Source organism: Rhincodon typus, chromosome 16 (genome assembly GCF_021869965.1).
Source record: "Rhincodon typus isolate 14 chromosome 16, sRhiTyp1.1, whole genome shotgun sequence".
Lineage (NCBI taxonomy): Eukaryota > Metazoa > Chordata > Chondrichthyes > Orectolobiformes > Rhincodontidae > Rhincodon > Rhincodon typus.
The window spans coordinates 10,623,218-10,636,643 of NC_063347.1; the positions used below are offsets into that span (position 1 = coordinate 10,623,218).

The 13,426-nt window shown below is 38.7% G+C and overlaps 1 protein-coding gene across 2 annotated transcripts in view; it reads right to left on the minus strand.

The window, feature by feature from the left end:
• Positions 1-13,426, minus strand: part of LOC109911514 (twinfilin-2) — a 107,519-nt gene that overhangs the window by 11,456 nt on the left and 82,637 nt on the right. Inside the window, exons 5-6 of one of the 2 annotated variants that reach the window (XM_020510832.2) lie at positions 11,950-12,054; positions 292-309 (exon numbers count right to left, since the gene is read on the minus strand). In XM_020510832.2, the coding sequence (XP_020366421.1) occupies positions 292-309; positions 11,950-12,054 (123 nt within the window). The remainder of the gene's footprint in view (positions 1-291; positions 310-11,949; positions 12,055-13,426) is intronic. The other variant, XM_020510834.2, reaches the window with a different exon arrangement.

The following is a 13,426-nucleotide window of genomic DNA, read 5'->3' on the forward strand; positions in this document are numbered from 1 at the left end:
CTAAGTATGCATCATAGTGGAATATATTCACATTATCCACTTAAATATATGATGTTAAATTTCACAGTTAACAAAGGTGATGTCAAGAATATATGACAGGAGATTTGGTCTGATAGCTTCAGATTACTTTTGAAGTAAAACACTAAAAAAAGTACATCTTTATTTTGGTGCCAAGCTAGTACATAGCATTTACTAGCTACGAGGCAACTCAGTCCTCTTTAATCACCAGCAGTGTTATAGGTATTGAACAGATAAAGTAACAGAAACAAATGTGAAGAACTTAAGCCCTACCATTGAGCTGGAAGAATCCTGAAGGCATGTGGAAAGGTAGAAAAATGCAGAAAAAAGTAAAAACATGATAGCAAAGTTTACAATAACAAGGCACTGGAAATGCAATGACTCTCATTGTTTAATCTGCAGTAATTATCAGCAACCATTCATGGATTAAGCAACAATGGGTGCCTTATCGAAAGATTTGCCTACTGGTAATGACGTGGCTCTGAATTGAGAAACTTCTCACAAGACACAAAGTCAAGGTGAACAAGATAAGACATGACCACTTATGAAGACGGTACACATTTTGTTCGTCACAGGTGCAATTTCTTTTCCTAGTACTATGATTCATCTGTTGACATTTCCACAGGAGAATGACCAAACGTATATGATTGGATTTTACAATCTCAAATCAGATGTGCTGCACCCAATCCCCAGTTGTGTTCTGTCATAAAATAACGCTGTGATGATATTGTGTCTGCAGTATGACGACATCACGTCAGTCTCCCAAATTATGGAAGGCAAGTGGGTTCACAAAATTGGCAGTCCACTTGGTATTGTGAAGTCACTAATTAACATGCTATTAAGTTTGTTAACAACACAATTGTTTTCAATTTTTGTTGCCCACTTCATCTTATTGGGTTAACAAGATGTAGAGCTGGATGAACACAGCAGGCCAAGTAGCATCACAGGAGCAGCAAGGCTGACGTTTCGGGCCTAGACCCTTCATCTAGGCCCGAAACGTCAGCCTTCCTGCTGATTTCTGATGAAGGGTCTAGGCCCGAAACGTCAGCCTTCCTGCTCCTATGATGCTGCTTGGCCTGCTGTGTTCATTCAGCTCTATACCTTGTTATCTCAGATTTTCCAGCATCTGCAGTTCCTACTATCTCTCATCTTATTGGGTGTTGGAATGTGAAAAAAAAATTGGGAGTGTTTTACAGCAGTGATAAGAAGTTGGCACAAGAGTGGAAAGAAAGACTTGCCACTGGGTCCATGATCAAATGTACCGGCAAATTCCAGAGGGAACTGCCAACATCTGCTTTTTTAAAAAAATAACACTTTTGTCTTTTTTGCGCCTTCTATAAAAATAAAGCTTGTTTCTGAGAGTTGGGGCCTTTATAATTTCAGTTCTGACAAAGTTCCTATTTGCAGCACTATCCCTTTGTCTACAGTCTTGATGCCTTGATCTACAGTCCCATTTGGGCTCAGAGCCACTTTCTGCTTCTCTAATTGGCAGCCTTCCCACCAAAGTGTTGCCAGTCGCATCCGTTGCTGAGATAATGGGGCAGGGAGAGACTGGAGTCCTCCATTTTTATTCTGCCTCCATCACCATGCTGAAAAAAATAAAATCCAGTCCATACTGTCTACTGACAAGTGAAACTTACTTGACCAAATGTCAACTTTGTCTATGTTCTTGAAAGTGACTTTGTTTAAATGGGATCTGCTAAACTAGCATTTTCTATAAACATCTCAATCAATTGAATTTGTTTATTTGAATCATTATAAAGGAATGCTGAGTAATGGAAATTAATTTCTGAAAACAGAGATTCTGTTCCGACAGTACCTAGTTGTTTGCATGGAAATCTTTTCATGCACAGTGATAAGGATACCTGAAACTTGAGCATGGAAAGTAAGAATTGGCCAGCTTTATTTAAATGCTGAATAATCAGGATGCCTGGCAATAAAATGATGTTGCCTGCAGACATTTGAACCTTGCTGTCAGGTTGAAATGTGAGTTAGAAACCTGTGTGATATGGGAAACTGTCACTCATTGTAATGTCTCTTATAGTGACCAATTACTGGCAGACGGTAGGCTTGCTGTCCACTTAAGAATGCTGGATAGGCTGTTGAAATTGGAAGGGTAATCAGAGGCTTTCCAACTTGAATAGATCAGTTATAATGAAAACTAAGGAAAAGAGAGGGCACTTAAAAATAGAGGCGCACCACCTACAGCCTTTTCAATATTTTGTTAGAAATTGGAATGGGAGCTCGACAGCAGGACTATTGCTGCACCCAAGCATGCTGAGGTGGGCTTCCGTACTTAACTGCATTGCTATCACCCACTTCCACTAAATAATATATATTGGCAACCTGCTGTGCATAAACCCATAGCCTTTCCCTCTCCCCCACACTAGTCCTACATTTCTAGATTGCTGCGAAATTGGTCAGGGCTGGACAGCGAAGGAGTGGGGAAATTAGCATGCTGACTGAAAGGCTACTTTCAGCTTCTGCCCACCTCCTTTTCCAATCTTGCGCAAACTCCTAATCCAGTCAATGATGTGCAATTCTTTATAGAGGTTAAGTAATGGGTCAGCATTGCTTCTCCATTAGATCTAGACTTCTAGAATTTTAATTACATTCAATGTAACATTATCCAGTAAAAGAGAATTCAATGTTTGTTATGAAGAAGGGTCACTGGAGCCGAAATGTTAACTTTGATTTCTCTCCACAAATGCTGCCAAACCTGCTGGGTTTTTTCAGCAATTTGTTTTTGTTGTTGAAGACAATGTTTGTATTATGATAACTTCCTGTTCCTACATGTCTTCAGCAGAATTTACAAATTGGAAGTAAGAAAATAATTCTGAAGCTCATGATAGTGACATCTGGTTGTAGAATGAGCACTGAAAGCATTTATATTTTATGTAACTTGTGCCTAACCCAAACAATTTTGATTCCTTTCTGTGACAAATTGTGATGTTAACTATTTACCCAGATATTTGGATATTCAGCTCTAAAACTGTATCCCTCTCATTTTTTTGGGAACAAGAGCTCAATCTCAACCAACTTTATGTCTGGCCAAAAGAACGGCAGAAAAATTAGTTTACTTTTAATGTTGTTTATTCTCTGTATACAATTGTAGGCACGGCCAGGTCGAAACTGATTACAAACTATATCCAAGGATACACGTTAAAATACATACAAACTTACACAGGTAACATTCCACATACATGTAACGAGGTTGAAGAGACTACATATTGCATGGATCAACACAACAGCTTGTACCATTCTGATGAACATTCCACAGAGAATTCTTGCACACGTTAAAATATTCCTTTCAGGCATGATAAAATACATATGAACTGATTGATAACCAGAAGGCCAATTTTCAAAATTCCATCTTCTTTGAAAACATGCATGAAACAGTGTGACAATTTAAGTGGAATGGAATCAGTCAATGAGTCTAGAAATCTAAAAAGGTGACAAAGAAGCATAAAATAGGTACAAGTCACAGAAGTTCGCAGCTGTTTCAAAATAAAAAATCACAATTGTTTTGCTATGTGACACTTCGAATTGCCACATAGTGCAAGGGAGGCCATAAAAGCATCTTTGATAACAGAAATGAACAGTTTGTTATTTGTGCAGTTATTTCTCATTTACTTCCAGAAAAGCACAAAGCTGGGCTTTCAGAAATTATTTTTGAAGATGGAGCACTTGTTTGCCCATTACATTTTTTGGGGGAAAAGTCGCATTGTTTTTGTACTGAAAATTCAATCCAGTCAAAAACATGTGCGAAGGACACATTATAATAATTTTGTAAGTCATACGTAGTCTTGTGACCATGCAAAAGGACCGAAAATTGGCCTCATGATACATATTGGTTCAGCAACTACCTAGTCAATTTACAATGATTATTTATTCTTAATTGCACACAGAAAATCACAGCAAAGGTTTGATAATTAAATCCAATTCAAACCAATCCAGGGGTGGGGCATAAAGTGAAAATGAAAAGGAAGAAGTTAACACAATAGAACACTGTGATTTAAAGATGTGAAGTTGTTAAATAAATACTGTCCAATTGTGCATCTGTGATACAAATTACTGAGACAAACCGACCAAGTTCCATTCATAGTCAGTGTTAGGTTCCCTAATCGTAACTGGGGGTACAATAAAGATACCCACAAATTGCATTAGGATGAGGACAGGCAGAAGAGGGGGTGATAAAAGTCAGTCAGTTTCCTTTCTTGATCACTATCCAATGGTGTGCAAGTGTGGATGTTGGGTAAAGATAGGTCAGATGAGCCATATGTATTAAACGGGGTTCAAGTTTAATGGCATCAAATTACAGCCATCTTTCGACAGCATCTTCTTTACATAATATTTATTCTATTTATATTGGCTGCATTTTGTGCTGAAGGTTCATGGGAAAGACTGGTTATCTGCTCCCAGGTCTTTGCCATTGTGCTTTCATTTGACTGTTTAAAGTCATGATGGGGATCCAAGGATATTCAAACCCTTCTAAAGAATTGCACTGATTGAGTTTTGTTACCAATTAAATTTTAAATACATAAAAATACAATTGCATTAAAAACAATCTTTGCAACATACAAAGTAGCAGCAGAAACGCAACTACTGACAGACATGCAGGATTTACCACCACTGCAGTCAGGACAACTGTACAAAGCAAAATAAATTATAACACGAAAACCAAATAGATATATACAAACACACACCACAAACAAGACTTATTACATTTTTGTCAAATTAATATGCACTCAATTGTTCATTCTGGAACACTCAGATCCCTCTGCATCTCACAGCTCTGCAATGTACTATCAATTCAATAATATGCTCAATTTTTTATTCTTCCCGCCAGATGGACATTTGCATGCTTTCCCACATTATACTCCATTTGTACGATCTTTGCACACTCGTTTAAACTATCTATATCACTTTGTAGCCACCTCATGTGCTCTTCACAACTGACTTTGCAACTATCTCTGAATCATCAGCAAATTTAACATCCTTTCCATGCCATTTATATAAATTGTAAAAGTTTTGATCGCAGCAGTAATCCTTGTGGCACACTATTCGTTACATCATGCCGATCAAGAGACCCATTTGTGTCTGTTCCATTTCCTGTTAGTTATCCAATCTTCTACACCATGAGCTTTAATTTTCCACAATAACCTTGATATGGCATTTTATCGAGTGCCTTCTGGAAAGCTAAGTACAGTCCATTCACTGCCTCCCCTTTATCCATGGCATGTTACTTCTTCAAAGAACTCCAATAAATCGGCTAAACATGATTTCCCTTTCACAAATCATGTTGTCTCTGCCTGATTACCTTGAATTTTTTTAGTGCCCTGCTATAAAAACTTTAATAACAGCTTCTAACATCTTCCCTATGACAGATGCTAAGTGTCATTTAGCTTACGGCTTTTGGTCTCCCCATTTGTTTGAATAAAGGAGTTACATTCGTTATTTTCTAATTTTATGGAACCTTGCTCAAATGTAGGGAGCTTTCTAAAATTAGATCCAATGCATCAACTATCTCAATAGCCATATCTTTTAAGGTCCTAGAATGAAGTCCATCAGAACCTAGGGATTTGTCAGCATTCAGTTCCAACAATTTTCTCAGTACCACTTTCCTGGTGATTGTATATTTCGATTTTCTCTCTCGATTCCATTTCCTGGAATGTTACTTGTATCCTTTGTAGTGAAGACCGATGCAAAATACCTGCTCAATTCATCTGCCACATTTTCACTTTCCATTATTTGTTTGGTAGACTCTCATTCTAGGAGCAACATCTACTTTTTTTCAAAAATATCTAAAGAAGCTCCTATCTGTTCTTATTTTTCTAGCGAGCTTTCTCTCAAACTCTGATTTCCCCTGACATTAGTCTTTTAGTCATTATTTTCTGCTTTTATATTCTGTCCAATTGTCTGATCTTTTACCAATCTTAGCGCATTTTTATACTTTTTCTATTAGTTTGATATTATTTTCGAATATTACAGGTAACCTATTGTAGTGGGCAGTGGTCCCTCTAATTTTCTTACTGGCCTCATGGGCTTCTGAGGTCTGTACACAGTAGGTTTGATGTCTGACTTCCAGTACTGCAGGTCAATGCTGTGATTGGCATGCTGATGCCAGTCGCTGTATGTGGAGCATTAGAGAGGCTGCACTCTCAGATACATAGCTTAGAGGGAACAATGATGATGAGTCTTCCTCTGAGAATTTTCTCTCTCTCTGGAATGTATCTATTCTACGTATTAATATACACTTATTTGTCTGCACTGCATCTCCACCGAACTATCCCTTAACTTAATCTGACAGTTCTCACTAGCTAGCTCTGCTTTTATGCCTTCATAATTTGGATCAACTCTTGTATAGCCTGCTGCCTGATTGGCTTCAGTATTCTCAGAAATCATCCCAAAAACATTCTATGAACTTCTCATCCGGGCTCTTTTGCTAATCTGATTTTCTAGCTTATGTATAGATTAAAACTCCTCATAACTTCAGACAAGCTCCTATTATTTCTTATATTCCATCCTACTGTGTATTTACTTTTTAACAGCCTTTATATCACTCCTACAAGTATCTTTGTGCCTTTATCATTTCTCATCTCTATCCAAACCTCTTCTGCCCCCGGTTTCCTAAATTTACTACATCCCACTCTATCCTGCAAATAGCATCATTAATTAATATAGCCACTCTCCACCTTGTTTTTGTTTTATTTATTCATGGGATGTGGGCTGTTCCTTAATATCACTACTTTCCTTTTTGTTCCTAGTGTTTGAATGACTTCCCGTATCACAGTGCCACAGTTGTTCATTCACTCTACAGCCTTCACTCTCATCCAAAACAAAGAGCATCAAATCTGTTGGATAACTGTAAAGGCTAAGGCTCCTGAATTCTTGCTCTCTAGGTTTCTTTACCTGGCTCAGCTACAGTCACACTTCACTTTCCCTGCCACTGATCAAATGAGAAGACCCTACCTTGAGGGGTGTGACAGCCTCCTGGCCCAAAACATCCTGGTAACTCTCCCCCATCCTGAAGTGTCACAGCACACTCCCAGGAGCTCCCAAACACTGCAGCAGCGACATATCACCAGTCCTGCTGTCTTTAATGTGTTTTAAATAACTACTAATTTATTTCATAATATTAAAAACGTATATTACTTATCTTACCACTAGTACCTATGCTATTTTAGGAGTAGAAAATACCTTAACTACATACCAGACACACTAAACAGCCAGCTTGTTCCCTGTAGGAGAGTGAGAACCAATTCCTTCAGGATGAAAAAGTTTTTTTTATTCATTCATGGGATGAGGGCATCGCTGGCTAGGCAGCGTTTATTGCCCATCCCTAATTGCCCAGAGGGTGATTACAAGTCAACCACATTGCTGTGGGTCTGGAATCACATGTAGGCCAGACCAGGTAAGGATGGCAGTTTCTTTCCCTAAAGGACATTAGAAAAAGCAAAGAAGCATCTCCTTTCCCTTTTCCCATAACTCCCGTGCTCACCCAAATCCCAGTATGTTTTTCTCAGTCGCACCGAGATGTCTGTATTTTTATATGCTCTGACGTAGCTCAACCCAAGGTCCACAAAAAGCTTGTTTAAGCTAGTTTCCTTAATTAACTAGCTTCAGTGACTCTCCAGAGCTTTAGGCCATAAAAGCATAAGATATCAGAGCAGAAATAGGCCATTCAGCCCATCAAGTCTGCTCCTCCATTCAACGAGATCATGGCTGATCTGATAATGCTCAACTTCACCTTTCTGTCTCTTTCCTGTAACCCTTGATTCCCTCACTGATTAAAAATCTATCTCAGCCTTGGAATTTAAAATTTAGCTTCAAATAGATTTTGACAAGTTGATGGAGTGGGCAAATCAGTGTCAAATGAAGTACAATGCAAAGAACTGTGAGGTGGTGCACTTTGGAAGGAAGAACAAGGGCAGATAATATAACACAAAGGGTACAATTCTAAAACATGTGCAGGAGTATGCTACACCAGGAAGATCTGTTCAACTTCAGAGAATGCGCCTACCAAATTTAAATGAGATTGGGGCCTCAAAATAACAAGCAACTCTTTGCTATTGGAAGAGTGGGCCAGAACTTAAAATTGTCCCCTGTGGACAAACAGATTCCTGTAATGTAGTCAATGATTGTGAACCTCAATGCAGAGTACCATTCTTGGTAGGTAGAGGTGCTGGGTTGAACAGATTCCAATAAGTTGTATATCTTCAATAAAACACAGGATAGAGGAGTGTTCTGAGACACTGGTGAGGATGCCACGGTGTTGCAGAACACTATTCCTACTTAAATCTACTTGCATGCATTTCCTAATGTGACTAATCCGTGATCTCCATAGCATTATTAGGGTAAGTGCAGATTGGAGGTTACACAAGAGTATTGAACAAGTTAATTCCAGTGCTCCCAATTACATAGGAATTCTCACATTTCATTGAATCTTGGTGGAATGTTTATATTCCTGAACATTAGAAAATTGTGAAAATGTCTGTTTTAAAATAGTAGGCACCAATGTTCTTATTAATTCTCCTTTGCTGTGCACAGCCTGTTTCTCACACTGTGCAGCCTTCTTAAGATTGCTGCACAGTGAAGCAGCATGTGTATCTTAAAAGGATTATTATTTGTATGAGGCTGTTTGGCCTGTGCACGGCATATTCCCAAATGCTGCATGGTATGCACCCTTGCAGCTTAAAGGCAAAGTTGATGGTGTCAATATCCATTGCAAAATCTAAAAACTAGGCAATTGTAACCATGTGCTGCACCTACTTAGATCATGTGACATATTTGAGCTCCAAGCTTTCACCTGAATTCATTAGGGAAGGATGATAATGATAGGGGATATACAGCAAACTCAATCTACAACTGGCACAAAGGGCTTTGACATGCATGAAATTTTCAGTTCAAATACACTGCATGTCTCCTCATGCAACCCAGCAGCAAGCTTACACAATGACTGCTGTATCAATGCAAGTGACTGCTGTAGCAACAACATTTACAAATCCACATTTTTTTCTTATCTTAATTGTTTTTGTGACGATTTAAATGTGTAATCTGCAATTGGAAATGTGGTATTATCATGTTGCACACTGCTTCAGCCTGTACTGAAATACAGATATGGCAAAGCATCTTCGAAGGCAATTTACTATGGTAACGCTGACCCTTTAATTCTTCTGTTTCTCATGTCATCACATACGAAAGAAAAGTTGCATTGTACAGTACTCTGGTATAACCAATTCCATTCTTTATATAAAATTCAAAGCTTAGTCAAGTCCACTTCAATAAGGCACAAGATAAAGCAAATGAGGGAAAATGCTTAGGTACTTACCTGGATCACCTTATCCTGCAAAAGACAGCAAAGTCACCCACAGCTACAGAAATAGTTTTGTCACAATCAGGTTAACATGTTTTTGTAAAAGATAACCTTTTGTCTCAGAAGAAAGAAGTCTCCATCGTTCAAACCTCTTTGTAATAAATGTGAATCCAATGATCTATAAAAATTTCTCATCGTGGCACCTGTAAATAGATTTTGTATGGATCCAAGCAACTGGTTGGCAATCAAATATCCAGAATCACAAGGAGTCATTTGGCCCATTGTGCATGACTGGGTGTACTATCTACTGTCTAGCTCCTGATCTTTTCCTATGTCCCTTCACACCATTTCTATCCAAATAATCATCTAATGAATCGGTCTCCGCCACATTTCCAGTTAGTGCATTCCATATCCTTACACTCACTGTGTGATTTTTTTTCTCACATTAGCTTTGCTTTGTCTGCATCTCACTTGAAATGTCTCCCCTCTTGATCTTTTTTCTTTTACCAGCGGGAACAGCTTCTCTCTACTCTATCCAGCCTGCCCATGATCCTGAAAAGCCCTTATCAAATCCCTGCTCAACATTTCTCTCTCCAAGAAATGTCCCAATTCTTCAATCTATCCTCATTACTAAAGTTGCTCATCCTGGAACCATTCTTGTAAAACGCTTATGTTCTCTTCAATGCATTGATATCTTTCCTACAATGCTGCACCAACAACTGTACATAATCCTCCAGGGTGAGGTCAAGAAGCATCTTGCACAAGTTCGATATCATTCCCTGATGTTGTACTCCATGCCCCTGTTAATAATACTGAGAATACTGTATGCTGCATTAAATGCTGTCTTCACCTATCCTGCCACTTTCAATGATCTGTGCACTTATACACCCATGTCATATAGATCTTATATTGGGCATATTAACCTATGAGTTTATAGATAAGAAATTCTACTAAAATAGTGTATTGATTCAAGAGTGCCTGGCAGTACTTTTGTTCAATTATTATCCTAATTGAATTCACGAATAACAGGCTCATCATCAACAAACACCATCCTTCACTGATGATAATTAAGTATTTTACAGTTCATTCCCAAAAAAAACTTGTTACAGAAACAGGATCTTTGTTTAAATTCTTTTGAACAGCCTGATACAGTCCTTTGATATACATTCATTACTCCCAGTAAATGTTATGATTCTGGACCAGACTGCCAAATTTGTGTTACAATCTGGCTAGGGATCAGTAACTTTCTAAAAAAAAACAAAAATTTGACACACAGGGGACTTGCTAAAGGAATAAAACCATAAGATTCCAAGGTTTTGAACAAACAACAACAAATTTTACAAGGTTAGAACAGTAATTGGGTAATACATTCAACTTATATTCTAACATTTAATTAGCATTAACTCAAGATAAATATGGTTAACCAACAATATCAAATGCCTCATCAAATAATAAATGTGGTCAAGACAGATCCCATGGATTTCTCCCAGACCTTAGTGGCACTTTGGATCATCAAATCTTATCAAAACTTTACAAATGAAACAAATTTTTCACCATTCACTTAGCTCCAGAACAATCCAAAAAGCTGATCCATCATGGGCTGCTTCAATGATTGTTCATGTTCACTCTCTCAATTGGGACTGAGCCCTCTTGGATTTGGTACTCCTAGAATTCCAACAGTGTGGAAACAGCCCATTCGGCCCAACAAGTTCAAATCAACTCTCCGAAGAGCATCCTACCCTGAATCAACTCCCTATCCTATCCCCGTAACCCTGCATTTTCCATGGCTAATCCATCTAACCTACACATCCCTGGACACTATGGGCAATTTAGCATGGCCAATCCACTTAACCTGCACATCTTTGGACTGTGGGAGGAAACCGGAGCACCTGGAGGAAACCCACACAGACATGGGGAGAATGTGCAAACTCCACACAGACAGTCACCCGAGGCTGGAATTGAAACCAGGTCTCTGGCGATGTGAGGCATCAGTACTAACCACTGAGCCACCGTGCTGCTGGTATTCCCACACCTACTAAGATATAATTTCAGCTTTTCACAGTTAGGGGTATACCAGCTTGGTGAAGCTAAGTTTCTCTGAGCTTGAATCTTGCTCAACCTAACAAAGCAAATAGTGCATGTGGGCTTCCTTCTGCCTTGCTCTCAGCTTCAATTACCTAGTAATGATATGACTATTCCTGAGCTCTAACCACAATACTTAGCTGAGCCTTCTGACTCTGGGGACTCTTCTGAATGTCTCCATCCTACTGACTAAATTGACTGTTCAGTAATTCTTGAACTGTTCCGAGTGACTGATTGAAAACCTCACAACAAGCCCTGCACTTGTTCCTAGGCGTTATTGAATGTAACAAGCATTTTAGAATAATAAATTGTAGCAACCCTTTCAACTGTCTGTACCCTGAATGATACAATAAGATGATATCCATCACAGATCAAACAGAAACATGTGCTTTTTCCTAGACTTCAATTATATGCAAGATCCTGTAACTAGTTCTTGATCCATGCAGAAATAAACAAAGTAAAGAGCAATGTTCTTTCATACTATAAAAACTGTTGAATAAAGCAACAGCAGGAAAATGCATGGCAATATGTACCTCATTAATCTTAATCTGCTTCAGCTCCTCCTCAGCTGCTGTAAGTGGCGCTGGTCCCAAACGGGACAGTACATGCTTCTGGTAGCCACTAAAACAGACATCCTCCTGTTGGAAGAAATGTATTGTGATTTTCCATTTCAGAATATTAACAAACATAAAATCAAATTGTTACTATAACTTGATATTACCAGTAAGGTAAGTTCAGGTAAATTGGATTAATTTATTTTTGGAGCAAGAGGTATGGTCATCAAGATAATGTGCATGGGCTAATATACAAATTAGCAGCAGAAGTAGGTCATTCATCCCCTTATGCCTGCTCCATTATTCAATAGTATCATGGATGATCTGTTTGTTTCAAATTCCACATTCCCATCTTTTGATTCCCTTGCCCTACAAGAATCTACTTCCTCTACCTTGAAAATATTCAACGACCCTGCCTCCACCACCTACTCAGGCAGAAAGTTCCAAAGTTACACAACACTCAGGAAAAAAGATTTCCTGGTCTCTGTTGTAAAAGGGCAGCCCATAATAATTCAACTGTAATCTGCATTTTGACTGGACAAATGTGTTAAGGTAGGACAAGGGTAACATAGAAGATGGATTCATAGAGTACATCAGGGGCTGTTTCTTAGAGCAGCTTATTGACCAATCTACCTGGGTACAGACTGTTTTAATGAGGCGCTATTAATAAGAGATCTTGTAGTCAAGGATCACTGGCGGGGGGCAGCTGGGGTGTAAGTGATCACAACATGGTGGAAATTTAACATCTGTTTGAGAGAGAGCAACTTGTTTCTCAAGCCAATGCAATAAAATAAAACAAAGATAAAACAAAGAACTGCAGATGCTAAACAACAACAACAGAAATTGCTGGAGAAACTCAGCTGGTCCGGCAGCATCTGGACTTAAAATATTAACTCTGCTTTGTCTCCACAGATGCTGCCGGACCTGCTGAGTTTCTCTGGCAATTTCTGTTTTTGTCACAAACCAGTTTCCTCAACATAAATAAACACAATTACAGAGATATGAAGAAAGAGCTGTCTAAAGTGGGCTGGGCAAACAGATTAAAGAAAAGGTAGTGGATGAGCAGTGGCAGATATTTAAGCAGACATTCCACAGCGTTCAGCAAAAATTTATTCCAGTCAAAAAGAAGGACTCAATGAGAAGGATGAAATACTCATGGTTACGAAAGGCTTGTAATGGAGAGTTTTCAACCAAAAACTAAGATGCAGAAAACAGCAGAAACTAGTCGTAGGCCTGAGGATTAGGACTTTTTTTCTTTAGGAACCTGCAGTGGGTGACAAAAATGCTAATAAAGAGCGAGAAAATTGATTATGAATGTCCTTGGAGATAGCAAGAACTGCAGATGCTGGAGTAAGAGACATTACAAGTGTGGAGCTGGAGGAACACAGCAAGCCAGGCAGCATCAGATGAGTAGGAAAGTTGACGTTTTGGGTCGGGACCCTTCTTCAGAAATGGG